General features: G+C 39.2%; 1 protein-coding gene, 1 long non-coding RNA gene and 1 pseudogene across 6 annotated transcripts; 1 reads left to right on the top strand and 2 right to left on the bottom strand.

Annotated features, from left to right (window-relative positions):
- Positions 1-79: 79 nt before the first annotated feature.
- LOC121770284 lies at positions 80-5,596 on the bottom strand (annotated as a pseudogene).
- Positions 5,597-10,115: 4,519 nt separating this feature from the next.
- On the top strand, positions 10,116-14,235 carry LOC121771641. Its single transcript, XR_006044185.1, has 2 exons — positions 10,116-11,485; positions 13,947-14,235. It is a non-coding gene; the product is annotated as an uncharacterized LOC121771641 (long non-coding RNA).
- A 1,136-nt stretch (positions 14,236-15,371) lies between these two features.
- On the bottom strand, positions 15,372-21,263 carry LOC121772334 (polypyrimidine tract-binding protein homolog 3). Of its 5 annotated transcripts, XR_006044330.1 has the most exons (18): positions 21,112-21,263; positions 20,906-20,977; positions 20,753-20,819; positions 20,311-20,382; positions 20,145-20,221; positions 19,951-20,032; positions 19,137-19,260; positions 18,764-18,828; positions 18,644-18,693; positions 18,503-18,544; positions 18,360-18,411; positions 18,226-18,262; positions 18,115-18,128; positions 17,023-17,130; positions 16,760-16,903; positions 15,837-16,265; positions 15,642-15,691; positions 15,372-15,554 (listed from the first exon to the last, which is right to left on the bottom strand). XR_006044330.1 is itself a non-coding variant. In XM_042169394.1 (17 exons), exons 3-16 carry the CDS (start codon positions 20,807-20,809, stop codon positions 15,876-15,878), a joined length of 1,314 nt encoding a protein of 437 aa, XP_042025328.1. In that variant the 5' UTR covers positions 20,810-20,819; positions 20,906-20,977; positions 21,112-21,263; the 3' UTR covers positions 15,372-15,554; positions 15,837-15,875. The 5 variants fall into 5 exon arrangements, 4 of the variants coding, with proteins under 4 accessions (XP_042025328.1, XP_042025327.1, XP_042025329.1 ...); XM_042169394.1 differs by lacking the exon at positions 15,642-15,691; XM_042169393.1 differs by lacking the exons at positions 15,372-15,554; positions 15,642-15,691 and having other exon boundaries at positions 15,693-16,265.

Raw genomic sequence — 21,263 nt, 5'->3', positions numbered from 1 at the left:
AAACAATAAAAGTACCTACTAGGGGTTGCCTCCCCTATAGCGCAACTTTTTATCGTCGTATGCTCGACGCTTTGCAAGCTCATTGGGAGTGTTCCAAGGTGAGCACGAACACCTCCTCCTTTTGCTCATAGCTATGGAAAATCTTCAAGTTTTGGCCATTGGCCGTGAAAATTCTTCCATCATCTCCTTGATGCTCTATGGTTCCATTCTTCATCACCGTCTTCACCTTGAACGGTCCGGACCACTTGGACTTGAGTTTTCCGGGGAAGAGCTTCATTCGTGCATTGAAGAGTAGCACGGAATCTCCTGGGGAGAACTCCCTCTTCTCGATCATCTTGTCAAGATAATTTTTGAGACGCTCCTTATAGATGGAAGAGTTCTCAAATGCCTCATTTCTAAACTCGTCGAGAAGGTTAAGGTGGAGTTGTCTCTCCTTCCCCGCCTTGTAGTAGTCGGCATTGAATTGCTTCACCGCCCAATAAGACTTATGTTCTAGCTCCACGGGAAGATGGCAAGATTTTCCAAACACCAATTGATATGGTGACATGCCAATCGGCGTCTTGTATGCCGTCCTATATGCCCAAAGAGAATCATCGAGCTTCATAGACCAATCTTTCCTATTAGCATTCACCGTATTCTCAAGTATCCCCTTTATCTCTCTATTAGCTAGCTCTGTTTGACCATTTGCTTGAGGGTGATAGGGAGTAGTAATTCGGTGCTTGACACCAAATTTTTGCAACACGAGCTCAAGCCACCTATTCTTGAAGTGGGACCCCCCCATCACTAATCAAAGCTCTAGGAGCCCCGAATCTTGTGAAGATGTTCTTTTGCACAAAGCTAATGACGACCTTGGAGGAATTGGCGTGGGTGGGGATAGCCTCTACCCACCTTGAGACATAGTCGATCGCCAAGAGTATGTATTGATGCCCGGATGAAGGTGGAAAGGGACCCATAAAGTCGATCCCCCATACATCAAATAGCTCCACCTCCACAATAGTAGTCATAGGCATCTCTTTCTTCTTTGACACTCCCCCGGTCCTTTGACATTCATTGCAATGAAGCACAAAGGTTTGACAATCTCCATAGATACTCGGCCAATAAAAACCACATTGGAGCACTTTCATCGCCGTTCGGTTAGCTCCAAAATGTCCTCCACTAGGACTAGAGTGGCACTTCCTCATCACAAGTTCCCATTCATCTTCGGGAATGCATCTTCTTATCACCATGTCGGCACATCGCCTAAACAAGAACGGCTCGTCCCAAAAGTAGAACTTGACGTCGTGGAAGAACTTCTTCTTTTGATATTCCTTGTACTCTTCGGGGATGACTCTTGCCACCAAAAAGTTCACAATATCGGCGTACCACGGAGATGAGCCTTGAGCAAAGAAAAGATGCTCATCGGGAAATTCTTCATTGATGGGCACCTTTAGATTTTCACCTTCAAAACAGTGCTCCAATCTCGATAAGTGGTTGGCCACCACATTCTCGCATCCCTTCCGGTCCCGGATCTCTAAATCAAATTCCTGCAGTAGCAGGACCCATCTTATCAACCTCGGCTTGGCATCTATCTTAACAAACAGGTGACGGATGGCGGCATGGTCGGTGAACACAATAGTTTTCGCCCCGATGAGATAGGGACGGAACTTGTCGAACGAGTATACCACCTCCAACATCTCATTTTCTGTAGTAGTGTAATTTGCTTGTGCGGGATCCAGTGTCCGGCTTGCATAGTAGATCACCCTGAATAGCTTGTCTCTTTTCTATCCCAAAACCGATCCCACTGCTACATCACTGGCATCACACATTATCTCGAACGGCTGTGACCAATCCGGTGAGATGAGCACGGGTGCACTCACAAGCGCCTTCTTCAATGTCTCGAATGCCTGCAAACATTCAAGAGAAAATTCAAACTTAACATCCTTGGCAAGTAAATGACATAAAGGCCTTGCTATCTTAGAAAAATCCTTAATAAAACGCCTGTAGAACCCGGCGTGTCCAAGGAAACTCCTCACAGCCCTCTCATTAGATGGTGGTGGCAATTGCTCAATCGCCACAATCTTAGCTATGTCCACCTCTAGTCCTCCTGCAGAGATCTTGTGCCCAAGCACAATACCATCTCTCACCGTAAAGTGACATTTCTCCCAGTTGAGCACCAAATTCGTCTCTTCACACCTCTGCAAAACACGGGTTAGATTTTCCAAACAATGATCAAAGGAGCTACCATAGCCTGAGAAATCGTCCATAAAGACTTCCATAATATCTTCCACCATGTCGTGAAAGATGGACATCATACACCTCTGAAAGGTGGCTGGGGCATTGCAAAGGCCAAATGACATTCTCCTGAAAGCATAAACACCATAAGGACAAATAAAAGCAGATTTATACTGATCCTCTGGGGCAATTAAGATCTGATTATATCCGGAGTAGCCATCTAGAAAGCAATAGTACTCATACCCCGCCAACCTATCTAGCATCTGGTCAATGAATGGGAGGGGAAAATGGTCTTTCCTAGTCGCGGCATTGAGGGCTCTATAATCTATGCATACTCTCCACCCGGTCACCAACCTAGTGGCTATCATTTCATCGTCTCCCCCTTTCACTACCGTCATTCCCCCCTTCTTAGCTACCACTTGAGTAGGACTTACCCAATCACTGTCCGATATAGCATAGACAATCCCAGCATCTAACCACTTCAACACCTCTTTCCTAACAACATCTTGCATTATTGGGTTAAGTCTCCGTTGGTTTTGAGCTTTGGGTTTAGACCCCTCTTCTAGCAAGATTCTATGCATACAAACCGTAGGACTTATCCCTTTAAGGTCCGAGATAGACCACCCAGTTGCACTCCTATACTTCCTAAGCACTCTCAGCAATTTATCAAGTTCATTAGTAGTGAGTGAAGATGATACAATTACCGGATAAGTAGCATTCCCCCCGAGAAATGCATATTTAAGGTGTGAAGACAACGGCTTAAGTTCCTCTTTCTTCTCCTCTTTCTTCTCCTCAGCATCCGGATCCCTTAGTGGCTGGAATTTCTGTCGAAACCTGGGGACTTCCTCAGCCGAGTTAAGAGCTCCTACAAAATTCAATAGATCGTCATTAGGCTCAATCACTTCAGTATAATAAGGAGAAAAGATAGATTGTGATAGGCATCGCTCCAATTGGTCTTGTGGAGAGATGGCTCGGGCCACCCCTCTCACACAGTCATCGACCACTTCAACCATGTTGCAATGCTCTACTCTCCCTGCATCCTCGTCATCATGTCTTTGCATCGCATTGTAGATAGAGAATGTGACGCTTTCATCATTAAGTCGGAGTGTGAGCTCTCCCTTCTGCACATCAATCATTGCCCTCCCTGTAGCGAGGAAAGGCCTTCCCAGGATAAGAGGAACATGCGGTCTTCCTCCATATCAAGCACCACAAAATCCACGGGAAATATGAAGTCATTGACTTTGACGAGTATATCTTCAACAATCCCCCTAGGATAAGACACAGATCGGTCGGCCATCTGGAGTGTGATGGTAGTGGGCCTCAGTGCCCCAATCTTCAACTTCTGAAAGAATGAGAACGGCATAAGATTTATGCTCGCTCCCAAATCACATAGAGCCTTGCCCACTTGGCTATCCCCCACTATGCATGATATAGTGAAGCTTCCAGGGTCTTTCATCTTAGCGGGCAATTTCTTCTGGATAATAGCACTGCAGCTCTCTGTCAGGTTGACGGTCTCGTGCTCCACCCACCTCCGCTTCTTGGAGATCACTTCCTTCAAAAATTTTGCATAGCTAGGCATTTGCTGTAACGCCTCTACCAACGGAATGTTGATGTGCACCTTTCTGAATATGTCAAGAAACCTAGAGAAGTGATCATCTAGTTTCTTCTTCTGCACGCGCTGTGGAAAAGGGATCTTGATCTCAGCAGGGGGTACAGGTATCACGGTACTCGCCTTAGGAGGCAGCACCTCTTCCACTGCTTCTTCTTCTTCCACCACCTCTTCTGCAACTGTCTCTTCTTTAGAGATCCCCTCCTTCTCTGTAGGCATGATTGGGCCTTCATAGCTCTTTCCACTCCTAAGATTGATGGCTTTGCAATCCTTAAAGTCTTTAGGATTTACAACCGTTTGTGATGGAAATTGGCCCGGTTGATGCTGAATACCCACGGCCTGTGAAATCTGGCTCATCTGGTTATCGATGCTCTTCATGTGAATATTCAGGTCATTCACATTAGCTTCAACCTGCACTAGCCGTTTGTTGGAGTCCTTCATGCACTCTCCCGTTTGCTTCATAAAGGCCATTAGCACATCCTTCAGCTCATCCTTCTTCGGTTCCACGATTTGGCCATTTGATACCTGGAATCCGGGTGGTGGTTGCAGGGCATTATTCGGGTTCCCGTAGGACAAGTTGGGATGCACCTTGTTCCCATAGTGGTTGTAATTGCCTCCTCCTTGGTTGGGGCGGTAATTGTTGAAATTTCTGTTGTTGCCACCTTGATGAACATAGTTCACATCTTCTACTCCTTGTTGCATCTCAGTCCCAACCTGACTCGTTCCCATATACCCAAGCTTGTCAGTTATGAATTCCAGCTGCTTGGATATTGCATCCATCCTATCGTTATCGGAGGTGGATGCCACCCTATAAGATTTGCCTCTATCGTTTCTCCATCCATCATCGTTTGAAGCCACCCTCTCAATCACTTCAAGTGCTTCAGCTTCCCCCAATTTCAAGAGAGATCCTCCGGCGCTCATGTTTAGTTCACGCATTGCTTCCAGCGTGCCTCCCCTGTAGAAGGTTAAGATCTGTTGTCCCGGAGTTAGCCCGTGATTGGGGCATCTTCTCATCAGCTGCTTGAACCTTTTCCAAGCCTCCATGATATTCTCCTGAGGGTGCATCTTGTATTGAATGACCTCAGCTTGGCGTTTGAGTGCCTCGCTAGGTGGATAGTATTTCTCCAAGAACAGCTCCACCATTGCATCCCATGTGGGCACAGAATTAGGACCCATGCTGTCATACCAGTCCCTCGCCTCGTCTTTCAAAGAGAATGGAAATAATCGGAGGCGGACTTGCTCATCTGTGACCCCATTCGCCTTCACTGTGTTGCTGATCTGTATGAACTTGGTGAGGTGCTTGTTGGCATCTTCTGAACCTGTCCCACCAAATGCGTTTACTTCTGCTCTATCTATCAACCCCGGTCTCAATTCAAAACTGTTGGCCGCTATCCCCGCATTATTGACTGGTGGATTGGTAACCTGTATGTAGGCAAACTGATTTTGTACGGGCACTGGCCTCACGTTCTGCTCATCCAATTGCCTCTGCATGGCAGCCAGCTGCAGACGGAGTTGATGAATGACAGGATCCTCATTGTTGTTCTCCCCTTCGTTCTCCATTAGAATTGGAGAATGAGGCTCGTACTGTATAGATGACGGAAGTGGAGATGGACTGGGTGATGGAGTTCTCTGGATAGGAGAAGGTGGACGCCTGTGAGCGGGTGAAGAAACCCGAACCCTTTGGTTTAACCTTCTCTGCGCGTTCCTCCTTCTGTTGGATGCTTCGATCTCGGGATCGATAGGCTCTAAAGGTGGACCCTTAGAATGCGTGTGCATACAACGTGAACAAGGAAACACATCTATTAGAGAACTCAAAAATAAAAAGTACAAATAAAGCGAGTAAAATCTAGATTAGTAATCTCAATTATTATCACGATATTAAGCTATAATGACACACAATTATCCCCGGCAACGGCGCCAAAAACTTGACTCGACTTATTTTAACACAAGTAATACCCGCAAGTGTACGGAGCTAGTGTAGCAATCAGTAAGCAAGAGTATCGTATCCCACAGAGACAATTTTGTATCAACTTAACTACCACGAACAAAAATCAACTACTATCTAGACAATCAAGTGAAGTTTGGTTTGTTCTAACAACTAATAAAAGCATATACTAAGCAAATAACAGTTAAGAACAAGAGAACACGGTATGATAATGATATGAAAGATAATATGGAAAAATTGTAGAACTCAAGGATCCGATGCACAATTCCAAGCTCTTATCCAATTGATTCACCTTACCTTTTGGTGTCTCTAGAGTTACTATCAACCACGATTATAGATTAAACCCCCTCCTGAGGTGAGAAACCGTTGTTTTAGATGCTAGAATTGAAGTCCCCTTCTAATCCTAAAACCTCTAACTCCCAAAAGTTCGATTAGGTTAGTGACCTCACTCAAAACCTCAACTCTCCTGAGTTCTATTGTATTAAGGTGTGAATTATTCTTATTTCCGGATTAATTATTTCATCTCCCGATTAATCTAATTAATCCTACACAATCAAGTGGTGATCAAGCAATTGAAAGGAATAAACTCAAGAATAATCAAATAACTACAAGAGCAAGGCAAGAACAAAATCAATCGGATAAAAACTATGAAATTAGTGCATCATCACCAAGAATTCTACAAGAAATGTTTAGCTACTCATGTTCATCATAAAAACCATGTTCAACACATAGGAATTCAACAAATACATAAATAAAAGATACTAAGTACTCCTGTGAGATCGATCTATGGACTGAAGCTTCAATCTTCCGATGTGGACTCTTCAATCTTCAATTCTCTCTCTCAAAGGTGTGCTTGGGGTGGTGTGTGTGTAGGAGGCGTTAGGTATGGAATAAATTCCGTCCCCTGCAACCCTAGCCTTTTTCTCTCCTTTTTTTTCTCGTCAAAATCGCGTTTTCAGCTTTCCAGACGTGTCAGACTGATTCACCCGGCCGGGTGCAATTAATGCACTGTAAATTCACCCGGCCGGGTCTCCTTTCTAGAGCCGTATCTGGAATTTGTTTCTACCCGGCCGGGTGAAATTATTGCACTGTAAATTCACCCGGCCGGGTCTCTCTTTTAGACTCATATCTGGACTTTAACTTCGCTCGGCCGGGTGCAATTAATGCACTAAAAAATCACCCGGCCGGGTCCCTGTTCTGGTTCCCTCTCTGAACGCATTTTCACCTCTTTTTAAGCAGTTTTTCCTATAACACTCAACAAACACATAAAACTCCAAAAAGTAGAATAATTGGCTGGATAAAGACGATTTCGAGAGATGAAGTCGGCATTTAGCACTTCAACATACCAATTACACCTACGAAAATATGAGTTTGTCACACAGATCCTTGTTTAAGGGACAAAAACTCTCTTTGCTTCTCATCACGATACACCGGTGGCATATACTTATCACTGAACTCTCTCAAGAAGTCATCCCAACTGAGTATTGGAGGATGTATCATAGCTCGTGGGACAGTCTCCCACCAATAGTAAGCATCGCCCTGAAGAAGAGACACAGCGTAATCAAAACGTTATTCTGCAATACAACCCATCTGATTAAACACACGCTCTGTCCTCTTCAACCATATCTCAGCCTCGGCAGGATCAGTAGTCCCAACAAAGTCAATGGCTCCCATCTTTCGTAGTTCCTTAAAATTTCTACCCCTTGGTCTCATTTCAAGTCCCTGTACTTCTTGTTCAACCCGCCTATGTATTGGCTGGCTACCCCCAGATGATGCAATAGGTGAATGAGATGCTTTTGTAGTTAATGAATTATGCGGGGCGGCTGACTCTTCTCTCCTCGATGACTTATGTTCAGAAATATCCATGTTCCTGATAATTCAAATGCAAATGCAACTTATGACCAATACGTATCATATGTAATGCATGGATGCAATGTCCCAGCGGGATCCTAATCCCTGCTCTGATACCACCTAAACTGTCACACCTCAACCCCTCTGACGTATACTCTTATAATAAATAAATCCCTTATCGTAAAAGCAATAAATACATGTGTCTAATTCATAGAACACACATATTATATAATTCTAAAATTCAACATTTAACAAGTACATATTTCAAAACATTCTACACAGTAGTGGAACCCTGTCACCACTCTATATACTATAGATTCATCTACATGCAAAATGATGAGGAGGAGAAGGTTGCCAAAATGCGTCAGCCGCCGAACCTGATAACACGTGGAGTTCCTATGACCCACGTCAGTCAAAACTTTATTGCTATCTTATTTCTGAAAAATTTAGTGGTTTAAATGAGCCATAACTCAGTATATATAAATTTCCACTCTTAATTTCACATGATACAAACATCAAGCATATTCTTTTATCAATACCTATAATCAGAAACAATATATAACATAATTTAAAAACAAACCATTTCATATTCATATGCATATGCCACTCTATTCAGTTTATTATTCTGTAACAGTCAAGCCTGATATCTGCCCGGGATTCCTCTATGACCCAAAGGTCTCTCGGACTCATAGGTCCCTCTATATTTGACCTGAAGGACCCTCTGTAATTGGACTCATAGGTCCCTCTGTATTTGACCCGAAGGCCTCTCTGTAATTGGACTCATAGGTCCCTCTAAAATTTCAGATCCAGTACAAGACTGTCACAGATCCTCTTTAATCACATGATTCATGTACTTTCAATACCATATGTAAAACATCAATTACATATTTCTATCATATAAATCATTTACAACATCGTATCCATTGCACCAATCACATATCCATATCATATTCCACCATCTATATCAAATAACACATAATCATATTGGATCATATCATATAATCAAATCATTCATTTTGTTTAACACTTAGCAAGGAAGCAAATAAAATATGTAAAATTAAAAGTGTGATTTATACACACCTGATTGCAGTTATCTGAATCCATGATTTTTCATCCTTCGTTCTATAAATTTTTCCTCTCCGAATAATATTTCCCTCCTTCGTTTTATTTTTCGTTGCTGGTTTCCTACTTCTCTGAGTTTTTCGCCCTTCCACTTTTGTTTTTACTATTCCTCTCCTTTTCTACTTGAGAAAAATCTAGTATACATATGCGTATGTTGTAGTCAATCGGCTGACACAAAAATGGATCACTCTCTCTTTTTTTGACAAACCTTCTAATTTATATACATATATCAAACACTTTTATTTTGTTCTATACATGGCAGTTTAATATTTAGCCACGTATACTACATATTCATTTTAGAAATATACAAATGGCACTCTTATATATATATATATATATGCATGCAAGCTTAAAAATTGGCCATGTAGTACGTGATCTTTTAACACATAACTAAAACATATTCTTTATTTTATTATTAATATAAGTTAACCATATATAGATGTCACACTTATTTTACTATTACATTTAAGATTCACGTAAATATACTAATCCCATGCACGCACACGCATTATTACATATGCACACTGCACACACTTAAATTAGTTATTAGGGCAAGACTGGCACAGATCCTCTTTAATCCAAAATCATGTGCAAACATATCAATTGCATCAATTACATATGCAAAGATAATCAACTATGCTAATATGCAAAATAATGCATGTTTCGGGTTAGGGATGTCACAAAAGGTCCATCGATGATTCTGGAAGTCGTTGCTGACTACCGCTTGCGAATCTGGCATGCGTATTTCGGTATTGCTTGTTCGAACAACGACATCAACATTCTGCAGTCATCGCCTCTCTTCAATGATGAGTGCCGGGGAGGGTCCAGAAGTCAGCTTCGTAGCCAACGGAACGCAGTACCGCAGGGGATACTATTTGGCAGATGGGATATACCCTCGTTGGACCGTATTCGTCAAGACGGTTCGCCAACCGGTTAGACTAAAGAAACAATATTTTGCGCGATAACAAGAGGCTGCTCGGAAGGATGTTGAGCGAGCTTGTGGTGTGCTCTAAGCGCGATGGGCCATTATACGGTGCCCGTCACGAGTTTGGCACGAAGATGATGTCGCGAATATTATGTTAACATGTATTATATTGCACAATATGATAATAGAAGATGAAGGCTTTGCTGCGGAGCGCTGGGCACCGGAAGATGGTGCAAGTTCAAGTCACGGTGTTGCCTCTGTGCCGATACAGATGGGTTGTAATGACCCGAAATTTTGTAACTCAGAAATTAGTTAAAATTTGTTAGTTTTTTTTAATACAATATTTAAGTCGTGAGGCGTAGGATTTTAGAAATTAAAATAATTTGAAAAAAAAAGGAAATAAGAAAAGGAAAAGGAAAAGAAATTAGAGATGGAAAAAAGGGATAAAAATGCCCCTTTTTCTAGAACCTACGGGAGTTCTCTCTCCCTCAATTTTTCATCCAAAGTCAGAAACGGTATCCATCTCTCCTCTTCCGGCACAAATTGCGCTCCATCGGCAGCCGGAGCTTCGCCTGCTCCAGTCCTCGTCGTCCCCGGTCGCCGGTGCCTCGTCTCGGCGGAAGTTCCGCCGTCGCCATCTGCTGCAGAGAGCAACTCCAAAACGAAGACGGAGGCAGCTGCGTTTCCTCCGTCGCTGGTGGCCTCCTTCATCGCCTCTCTCTCGGCTGCTACATGGCGGTGCAGCACCACTGCTCCAGCCGGCAGCCTGACGCAGTGGAGCAGCCGCTGCTGTTCCGTGATCAACCGCAACTTCCGGGTCTCGTCGGAGCTCGTTCATCGTCGGGTAGCACTTCAGTGGCCGGTCTAAAGCTAAGTCTTCAAACTCTCGTTATCTAGTTCATTCGATTAGATAAAACCTGGTGTTTGGAGGACTTGGGGATTTGTGATTTTTGTTAAGTGAGGGTTGTGTAGAAACTATGCGAAAGTTGTTGCTCCATCATTTGGGAATTAATTATAATGAGCTGGACATGGAATTTTAATGAAATTAATGGGATGATTAGAGTATATAGTTGGATTATCTTAGATAGTAGGTATGTATTTGAAGTATACAAGTAGAAATCATGTTGTAGTGAAGGAAATTAAGGAAACAGCTACCATGCTCTATTCTGGCAGCATGTTACGAGTCCTGTTTAACCAAGTAAACGACCTCATTTTCTTACCAAATTTCAACTGAACATACTTTTATGTGTCTTCTGTCATGTGACCAAAATTCAGCTTCATCCGAGTTCAAATAGATTTATAGTGATTTTTCCAATACAATCTGCCCTGTTCAGGCTGGTTAGGGGAAAAACGATTATAAACTTTAAATGACTAGGAATTTCCAGCTCAAAATTCATCCCTACCAACTACACATGCATGAACTTATTTTGCCACTGATTTTGTTGAGTTTCGACTTCCGAGCCTGTCTGAATGATTTTTCAAAGTTGGTCCATTTTCTGTAAAATCTTGACACATGATAAAAGTTGAAATGCTTATGCTTTAACCTTATTTTTGGACAAGTGTATGAAGATATGATTCCTAATGTGAAATCTTGAAGGAGAAATAGTTGTTTTTGACTAATCTAATGTCTTGTAGGATATATGCATAAATAATAGACAAGAATTATGAAATTAAGTTAGAAAATAATGGTTAACAGTATGAATTTGATACTTTATATGCGAAAGTGAAATATATATTGAAGGGTAATCCTACCCCAGGAAATAACAAGGACAAGGAGCAGGAATAAAGGGATTCGTGTGTCAAGGGCGTTTTGGATTTCGAGGTAGTGTATTCTATATTAGGTCTTAATTCCTGAATTAAGTCTACGCTTTTGCATATAGAATCTTATGTGCTTTTATGTGATTTGTATATGTTATTTATGACGTGAAATATGTGAATTTTGTATATGCGATGGTATTGTGAGAGTTGGAAATTAATCTGTTTATCTGATCTGATATGGTATGAAAAGAAGATATTGATGTGTTATGTCAGTGATTATTGAAAATAAGTATTGATATGAAAATGAGTATATTTGACTGTGTTTACGCCCCGTGCTTGAGTGTGCTCTGTGGGTACAATTGGCATGCCATAGGACAGCAGCGCTGCATTATCTGTGATCACTCGTCTTCTGGATAACCGAAGCGAGGATCGTCTGTTATATGATGGGCCCCTTTCTGATCTGTCTGATCTGCACCCTAATGGGTGGTCTGATTATCTGTCTGCACCCTAATGGGTGGTCTGTGCGGCATCCTCTCGAGGACCATGACCGCGTCTGTATCTGATTCTGTTCTGATCTGGTCCGCGTACCCTAGTTTGTCACTAAGCACTTAATGGGGCTATGTGTGTTCTGATATGTGAGAACAATGGTGATCGCTGTGTGTTTTATGATATCTGATTGTGTGAAACCTCTGTTATAACTCTGATATATCTGACATGAGAGCATGTTTTGTCATATGTGTTTGGATATGTGAAACTGTAGTGATCTGTATATGTGTTGGTGTGATTATATGATATAAAGTGCTACACGATAGTGAATGCCAAGATATGACGTTATATGATCAAGGCGATGATATGTGAAAACTATATTCTTATGTGAAAAATGATATTATGTGATGCTAAATGATATATTATGATGCTAATGATCCTCTGATGCAAAAAGGGTGAATCTGACATTGTTTGATATGATACCACGTTGTATGAAGTTATGATGTTGCTCGACACTAGCAATTGATAATTGATCATGTTTATTGCTATTTTATGAGATTATATGATTATGCCTTCAGTAAGTCCCAAGAAATCAAAGGAGGAAAGGTCAAACTTTTATTGTTGGTTATTTTGATATGTATATGGTTATGAGAATGTTGGCGATCTGTATACGCGTTGGTGTATAATTAATATTGTGACATATTCTGTGGTTAACTCGATAATTGGTGATGTGCACTTTACTTTGTGTTCTATCTTATTGGTTTATGAATTTATATGTGACTATGTATCTGGTAAATTCCATGAGATCAAGGAATGATGACCTAAACTTATGATTATGATGTTGGGGGTTTCTGATATTAGATATATGTAAATAAATATGATGAGGTAGGCTTTGGAGTGTTTTCTGGATTAATAATAATGAAAACACATAGGTTGCATAACGTTTACTTAACTCCGGAAATTAGGCTCTAATGTTGATTATACTACTGGGCTTGTAGAAGCTCATTCCATTCCTCTTTTTCCCCCCGCGGATTAACTCTTTCGATGTACAGCTGCTCAAGTCGGGTCACTAGCCAACCTTTGTGTTCGGAAAATTCTTTCAGAAATTCTAGATGTGGCATGTATAGAAAGTGTAATGTAGTTCGGACGTTTCATTTACTTCGCTATCCAGGTTGTATAAATATATATATATATAGACTTTCGAAACAGGTTTATGGTCTAATTTCAGACGATATATAGCAGTTTTTCCGTTTGCCAAGTAAAGGAAAATAATATCTCTATGTATAAAAAAAAGAATCAAGGATTTTCTGTTAAGTCGGGATTGGTACTGAAATGTGACATCACTTATTCGATTATTAAATTAATCGGGTAAGGGGTGTTACATGGGTGTACCACGTAGTAATGAATATTTGCTCCAACGTTTCACTGATATGCCAGGAGCACAACACATACCACACTCCAGGCCGATTTGATTGAAGAGGTATGGGCACGTAGGGGTGGGGGTGCAGCGTGAAGAAGTTGTGTGATTTTATGTCGATTACATTTTCGTTGTATAATTTTTCCATTACTTTAATACGACAAAAATTTAGTAATCAATTTTAATTTATTGAATTATAGCCATTTTTTTCTAATTATGTGTATTCCGATAATTTTTATTATAATTGAATTAAAATATAAAGAAAATACTAAAGTGAAAAGGGGCTAAAAATGTGTCTCTATAGCTGCGGATACTTTTTTTGTGGGCACAGACAAATAAACTGGGGCTGTGGACAAAAAAAGTGGCGAGGTTATTGGAAGTGTCCGGCTTAGAGTTGATGCTCTTAACAAAAAATTTGTGAGGGACAATGAGCACCTCTCCAAGTCAGCATACTTTTTATTATTTTTTTAATACAATATTCTCTCCCCTCCCCTTTAACGCTATTAACTTCCTTTTGAGATTAATGAAAATTCTCTCTGCTCTTTCGTCTCTCTGGAAAAATAAAAAGTTCTCTCTAATCTCTATGTTTCGATTCGTATTAATTCTCAACTTTTTATTGCAGATGAAGACTTTGATAGCAAAGAAGAAGAAGAAAAATAGTTTGAATTCGATTTTGCTACTACTGCAATTGGGAGGCACAAATTTTCCATACGTCTAATTGTAATTTCACACAAAACTCGTATGCGTAGCTTTGGGAATTTGTTGAATAAAATGTATTGTGTGATGTAGTTGGGTTGGGATATGGAGATGCAATGGAGGGTGATGAATTGAATTGCTGAGTCATTTTGTATGTAAAAATGATAGACAAACAGTATTAAATATTGATAACGAGTTTGGACATTTATTGTTTATTTTATTATTGAACAATTGAATCAATTGTATATTCATTATTCCTTTCAAAATTTAGAATGGTACATTGAAAATTCTTGCAAGTCACCTGTTTGATAAAATGCTCAAGTAAAGCTTGCACTTGTTCATTTAACATTCACTTAATTCTTGCTTTGAAGCATATTTTTTCTTTGTGATACCATGTTTATTGCCTAGTTAAGAAACTAAACTTAATTCAAAATGGACAAAAGGAATGCAAAAACTTTAAATGAGGATGCCCAAAATTACATTAGGATTCAAGGACTTCAAAGAATAGAAAACCAAAATTTAACAGCAAACAGAAACATATTAGAATCTATTGTTCTTGATGTTAATGCAACCAATTACTGGAAGATTTTAGCATAATTTAAATCAAAACCGATGGTAGCGCGAACCTGAATAACTAATTCTTGAGGCGGACGTGGAAGATTTGAGAGAACACGATCAACCGATATAACCTTAAAAATTTTAGCAAAAGACCGTTGTGTAGATAGCAGAAAATCATTGAATTGGTGACTATGAATATAAACATGGTAGAAATATATATAATAAAGATATTGTGAATCTTAGAATTCAAAGGATTTTACGAAGAGGGGAGAGAATATTGTATTAAAAAAATAATAAAAGTATGCTGACTTGAAGAGGTGCTTACACAAATTTTCCCTTAGCATATCAATTAAAGACTACTTAAACTAATACTCCCTCCGTCCCGCACTACTCGCACCTTTTCTTTTGGGCACGGAGATTAAGGAATGAGTGATAGAGAAAGTCAACAATTACGACTGTAGGTATAAATTGTTACTAAAAATGGAAAGAGTGCAAATAACTTGGAAAGCCCAAAAAGGAAATAAGTGCAAGTAGTGCGGGACGAAGGGAGTATAATATTTAACACCATGTTGTTTGAACACATTCAGTTGTCACTTCATCTTTCCAACTTGCTGTGTGTGTTGATTTCGCAAAATTATATAAGTGTGAAAAAATGACAACACGATCAAAGTTCATATTTTTTGTAATATTTTAAAACTTATAAAAAATCTCGCATTTTGACCAAAATTCATATTTCAAGGCCATTTTTCTTATTTAATAACCAGTTTCCTATCCTACAAAGGAAGCAACCATATAACCTATTGCAAATTAAATGTAATTTGATAGTAGAAGACATGCATGATCCATCCAACTTGGGAGGAAAAGTAAGCTGCACAACCCACTGTAAAATTACTACAAATCTATAGTCTACAGTAAAGGAAACAAGAGAGGGGGAGAGGGGTTCAATTTTATGCTCCCACCTTTTACTTCTTTTCACCTGAAGAAAAGTGGCTCAAATCAGGAACACCGCCAGTAAAAATGACAAAATTGAACCCATGCAACAAGACAATGCTTAGAGATATACCAAACACCCTAAATCCCCCTCATATACATATGCATCACACTTCAAATAGGCTACAAACAAAGAATAAAAATCTTCATTCAATTGTACTAAACAAATGCATCATCACAAAGGAGGCTTAAAAGATGCGAATATACATCAAGATTTTGCAAAACAATGTGAAAGAAACAGTGAATTCAACAGGGAAGAGAAACGTACAGTCTATGGATCCATCTCTCTAATTTGCAATGAAGTTTCTCAAATGGTTTGCAACTGAGAGAAGGAAATTCGAATGGTTGAACCACCAAGGGAAGTAGCATGCTTGCACACAAGAGCTTCTGTAGCCTGCTCCTCATTTTCAAAAAGGACAAGAGCCTGCTGCTTTCCATTCATCTCAAACAGTTTTGTACTAGCAATTGTTCCATGCTCTTCCAAATGATTTACTAGTTCTTCTTCAGTTACATCCTGGGGGAGAGTTGAGATGTGGATCATTTTTGTTGGTGAGCAACAATACCTGTAATTTTTGGCTGCATTTCGATTGAAACGATTGAGATTTGAGTTGGAGTACTCATGCGTATCAGCTCCAGTTGTAATGTTTGGATGCTTCGAAAAGTTAACCTCCAAGCGCTTTCCAAACAGCATAGCCCCCTATATAAGAAAAAGATGCCAGTTACAAGCATATCCATCGAAGTAAAAAATGTATATATCAGCAGCTTCTAATACTAAAGCAACTAATAGAGATGTTTTAACAATGTGAGGGTTATGAATCTGACTCAACAGATAGAGATGTTATGAGATAAACAGTAAAAAATAGAAGCAAGTCCTAGCCATCATAAATATGGTACATGAGATGAGATCAGAGATAAAGCAAAAAAATGAGAGAGCACATAATAATAATAATAATAATAATAATGATAATAATAATAATAATAATAAAAGCAGTTTCTGAAGGTCAAGAAACTAAAAATAACAAAGAGATTGTCTAAATAAAATGTTTCCTTTTCTTTTGAAAGATAACAAAAATCATGACTTTTATAATAAGGGGAAGAAGAAGTCCAATTTCTTTCAGCCATGTAGTAGAACTGTATAATTAATTTCATGTTAATCAACCAAAGCCATTTAAAGAAGAAATTTCTGCGCACCTTCAAAAAATGAACAGCCAGTTCAGCCTGAAAACCATCACCCATCTGTACTAATGCATGATCTGGTTTGTTTCGGAGAAGTTTGATTCTAATAATGTTCCCATATATCGAGAACAAATTAAACAGCTTATCCTCATCTATTCTCTGTAAAAGAAGGTAAGAAGCGAGAGATTGTGAGGCGCCTTGGGCATATATGCTCCATAAATGTATCTGCCATGTGTCTCTCTGTAAGAGGGATATAAATAAAATCAGGTAGAACTTACATCAGCATTCAGATTAGATACAAGAACTGTGCACCGCTCATTTGTACCGCTTATACCAGGTGGGAGACCACCTCCAAAGGCAGCAGCAATTGCTGCAGTATTGCCCAACTACAGTTCAAGCAATAAGACAAGATCTAGCATAAGTACTATAACCAATCCATTAAAAACCATAAAAGGAGGAAGTTTCCATAAAGAAAGAGAAAGAGAAAGAGAAGAAGAGTATTATTGTTTCCTAGATGGTATGCAGGTTATAGCCATATTTCTATTGCCCATTAAAATCAAGAGAAACGAGTATTATTTTCCTAGATGGTTTGTACCTTTGTGAGATCGGTTGTTCAATATCATAGAATACCCCTTTTCTCATATCTAAAATAAAGGGCTCGTTTCAAAGATCGGTTTATTTCAACTTAGCAAATACGACACTTCTGGGCTATGAAATGAATACATGTTGGCCATTTCTGGCACTTGTTTGACTAATTTAGAGAATGTACTAGAAATGTGTGAAGAAACAAACTTGGTTCTCAATTGAAGAAATGATATTTTATAGTGCATTGTTTAATGTTTGACTAATTCATTTTGTTGTTTCCTCCTTCTGGTAACTTGTTCACATTGGTGGTTGTTAATTATACACAAAAATATGGTTGAAGTTAGGAAAAATCCTACCAATGACACCAACATGGTCATCATTTTTATATAGGCATGCATTTGCTCATCCTGTTACTTCAAGGTAATTTATTAGTGATGAAAACAGCCATTTTTTGAACAAGATGATAGCTGGACTAGTGGCCAAGTACAATGTTAGTTAGACATATGATTGCTACTGCCTACCCCCAATCACAGGTATATTTGAGAACATTGAGAATTCTTAATTTCTAACCGTATTGACTGCTCACAAAGGTTAGAATAAGCCTATCCAGTCACCAAGAAGGTGGGATGGATCTTGGTAAAGCTGCAATGTTGCAACTGAAAGGGCTTGAAGGGATGAAATTTATATCCTACAAAAATACTAGGTTGTCCAATATGCCATGCTTCAATATGATATCAGAACATCTCCAGCAGAATTGAAATGCAGTTAGACAGCAAGGTACACACCTGTGCAAATCCCACTGAACAGAGAAGAGATAGAGAGAAGTTAGAATTAGGGATACAGTTAAAAAGGCCCAAGAAATAAGAAAATGTAAACTAATTAAATAAGTTAAGCACCTGCATGGGGATATATGCTTGGATCTCCATATCCAGGCTACAATAAAAAGAACAATATTCAAATCCAATTAGAAAACAATTTCAATGCAAATGATATTTACATCGAATCTTTTACTATAGAAGAATGGATTTACATGAGAGGATTTGCCCTTTTGTTCCGAAGGCAAGGAAGGGTTTGTGAAATCCCTAGAATAAGATAACAAGAATTCAGCAATCTTATTTGCAGCAAAATTACAAAGAATAGATAAATAATCAACACCTTAGCTAATAAACATACCTAGATCGCTCATTATTATAATTCACTTGCAATTCGTCAAGGCTGCACGAGAAATTAACAATTGTCAAATGTGTAGCACATAATGAAGAGAGTCGCAGGAAATTGTGAATGCATTGAGCAAGAATCTTAATGTTAGCTCACTTTGAGAACTGGATGTCTAACTGACAGCAACCGTCATATATATTTCGTCCCTGTAGAAAGATGCAAACTGTCTCAATGCAATGGTGTTAAATGAACCTAATAATTTAAAGCTCGACATACCTGAAGAGAGTTCCTAGCTGAGATAGCACTTTGATGTGATTGATACTGTATTAGAGCTTGAAAACCTGCTCAGTTCTCCACATAGGAGTCTATCAGTACAAAATAGCTAACTAGCACTTAGTAATGCTTTTGAAGTGTAAGGGTTGAAAAATCTTGAACTCATATACAACAAAGAAATAAAATAAATATCAAGGCAACACGTTCTGATTAAATTGATCCCTCTTGAGTGCAAGGAATGAAAGCAATCCATATAGAAGATTAGAGGTAGTCCTCATCAAGGGTGACTCTATATATTTTAGACATGACATTCTTCATACGCCTTAACCAGTACCGAATTGAGAAAGTGAATAAGAGAATAATTGAAGATGCTGACCAGCCGACTTCTGAAACGTGACGATCTTCTCTACAAATCCATGGGGAGAAAAAACTTGATGCAGCACTTCCACAGTAATAGGATATAGCATGTGATGTATCGTAACTAAGAGGATTCGGTTAGGCTGGGTATCCAGATAGCCGAACAGCAGACCAGCATAGAGACAGAATAGAGAGAAGACCCCAACAGCAAACCAGCACAGAGACAGCAGAGAGAGAGAAGAGAAGAGAATGAATAGGAAAGAATATAGAGCAGAGAAAAGAAAATGGAGATATAGAGCTAGAATAACCAACATCAAGCAGGCAGTCCACACAAATACACACTTTATAGGAACAAATTCTAGAGCAAGTGGAAAATATCACTACATCCATGATAATGCAATACAAGTGGGAAACAACATCTAAAGGTATGGGTATAAAAAACTCTGCTAATGTTCAAACTAGTAAAATATATACAAATCATCAGATATGAATGTTTTGATGCCATGTACAGCTAGTTACAACTAAAGCTGCATCTTCAAATTTTGAAGAATTCCATGGAAAAAGCCAATTTAATAATACAGGTGCTCCTAAAATCCAATTCAGAAAAGTATCCTGGCTGCAGAAATATTGTATGCTCAATTCTAGGGAAAATACTTTCTTTGCATTGGTTTTCCAAGTATATTGTGTGCTTTGGAAATTTTATGACTTCTACCCACGCACTAGCATGTAATCATTACAAGACATAGAGCATTAACTATGAAGAGAGAAGCTAGCGAACATCATGCAATAACAATCGAAAATTTGAAATAATGTCATATGTGCATAATAATCACCTCGTCTCCACGTGCTTGCGGACTTTGATCCATAATCGTTAGTTCCTGGTGTGATGAGAATTGGATATAAACATTCCTGCCCCTGATAGGTATAAAGTAGATTCAGTAAGAGAATACATAATGCCTAATAACACGAGGGAAGAGCTCTGCAATGAAGTTGGGAAACCGGTAAAAACAGATCACATTATTTATACCTTATGCTTGGTTGGACATTACTGTAGAACTGCAATGCATTCACTGCAGAAGGAACATCTTGCATTTGTAGGAGGGCCTGCACTTATATGAATAGCCATATCAGACGGTTCTATTGCCACCATATACACATGAAGGTTCCTTGAGCATATATTTCTGGAATATGACCTGATTCTTGGCTCGAAGCATCACAAGTTTGGCGATAACTCCAAATGGCTGGAACAGCTGCAACAAGTCACTCTGGAAAAGCATAAACATAATATAAATGTTAACCCAAATAAAACTGCTCGGTCACATATCATTTAATATGCAGAGCAACATACTCATCCCTCCGTTCCATGGTAGTGGATGCATTTCTTTTAGGCAAACGATTTAAGAAAATTTGTGTTAAGTGAGTTAAGTAAAGGAAGAATAAAGTAAGCAATGAAAAAGATAGAGAGATGAAGAGAGAATAAAGTAAGAGAGAGTAAAGTAAGAGAAAATAAATGTGTTGTCTTTTGCCAAAAAAGAACGTACCAAAATGACTCCACTACTATGGAACGGAATGAATAAGTAAAAAAGCCAATTAATCACTATGCACTGAATATGCACGGTACAAAAGATGTTACACCTCAGCAATTTCATGACCCACGTTACGAACATGAATGACTTTTGAGGGCTCTGCCATAATCTACGACCTGAAACCACAAAATGTAGATGTGTGTGCACCCCCCGAATCACATGTAATAACCTGAAAATAATTAATTTCAGCGAACTCAATTACCTTATTGAACAATGATATCTTCCTATCCAATCAAGCTTTTAGAAATAGAATTAGCTTCCAATGTACAGAAACCTGGAAGAATACACGACGTGCAGCACATGTTTAGAGATTGCGATAAATTCCACCTCCAAATAAATTGTGACCGATGCGGCATCAAATTAGCAGCACAAGCATTGACAAAGTATGCGACAAGTAGACTTAATTACCTGAGAGAGAGAGAGAGAGAGAGAGAGAGGAGGTTGGAGCAATTGGATTGGAGTCGTGGGAGTAGCCTAGGGTTAAGATTTTCTTGGGAGAGCAAATTGATTTTGGTAGGATGATTTATTTGGTTGTGCGTGCATTAGTAATAACTGGAATA

The sequence above is a fragment of the Salvia splendens genome, chromosome 16 (assembly GCF_004379255.2).
Source record: "Salvia splendens isolate huo1 chromosome 16, SspV2, whole genome shotgun sequence".
Taxonomy (NCBI): Eukaryota; Viridiplantae; Streptophyta; class Magnoliopsida; order Lamiales; family Lamiaceae; genus Salvia; species Salvia splendens.
This window is presented reverse-complemented; position numbering and strand designations above follow the sequence as displayed.

What these genes read in the sequence shown, in the direction of transcription:
- LOC121772334 (XM_042169394.1), bottom strand. Translation starts at nt 20,809, where the DNA reads ATGGCAGAGCCCTCAAAAGTCATTCATGTTCGTAACGTGGGTCATGAA. An exon ending in AATGTCCAACCAAGCATAAG is followed by an intron (nt 20,033 to 20,144) that starts GTATAAATAATG and finishes TATACCTATCAG; the next exon opens with GGGCAGGAATGTTTATATCC. An exon ending in AAAAGGGCAAATCCTCTCAT is followed by an intron (nt 18,263 to 18,359) that starts GTAAATCCATTC and finishes TTTTTATTGTAG; the next exon opens with CCTGGATATGGAGATCCAAG.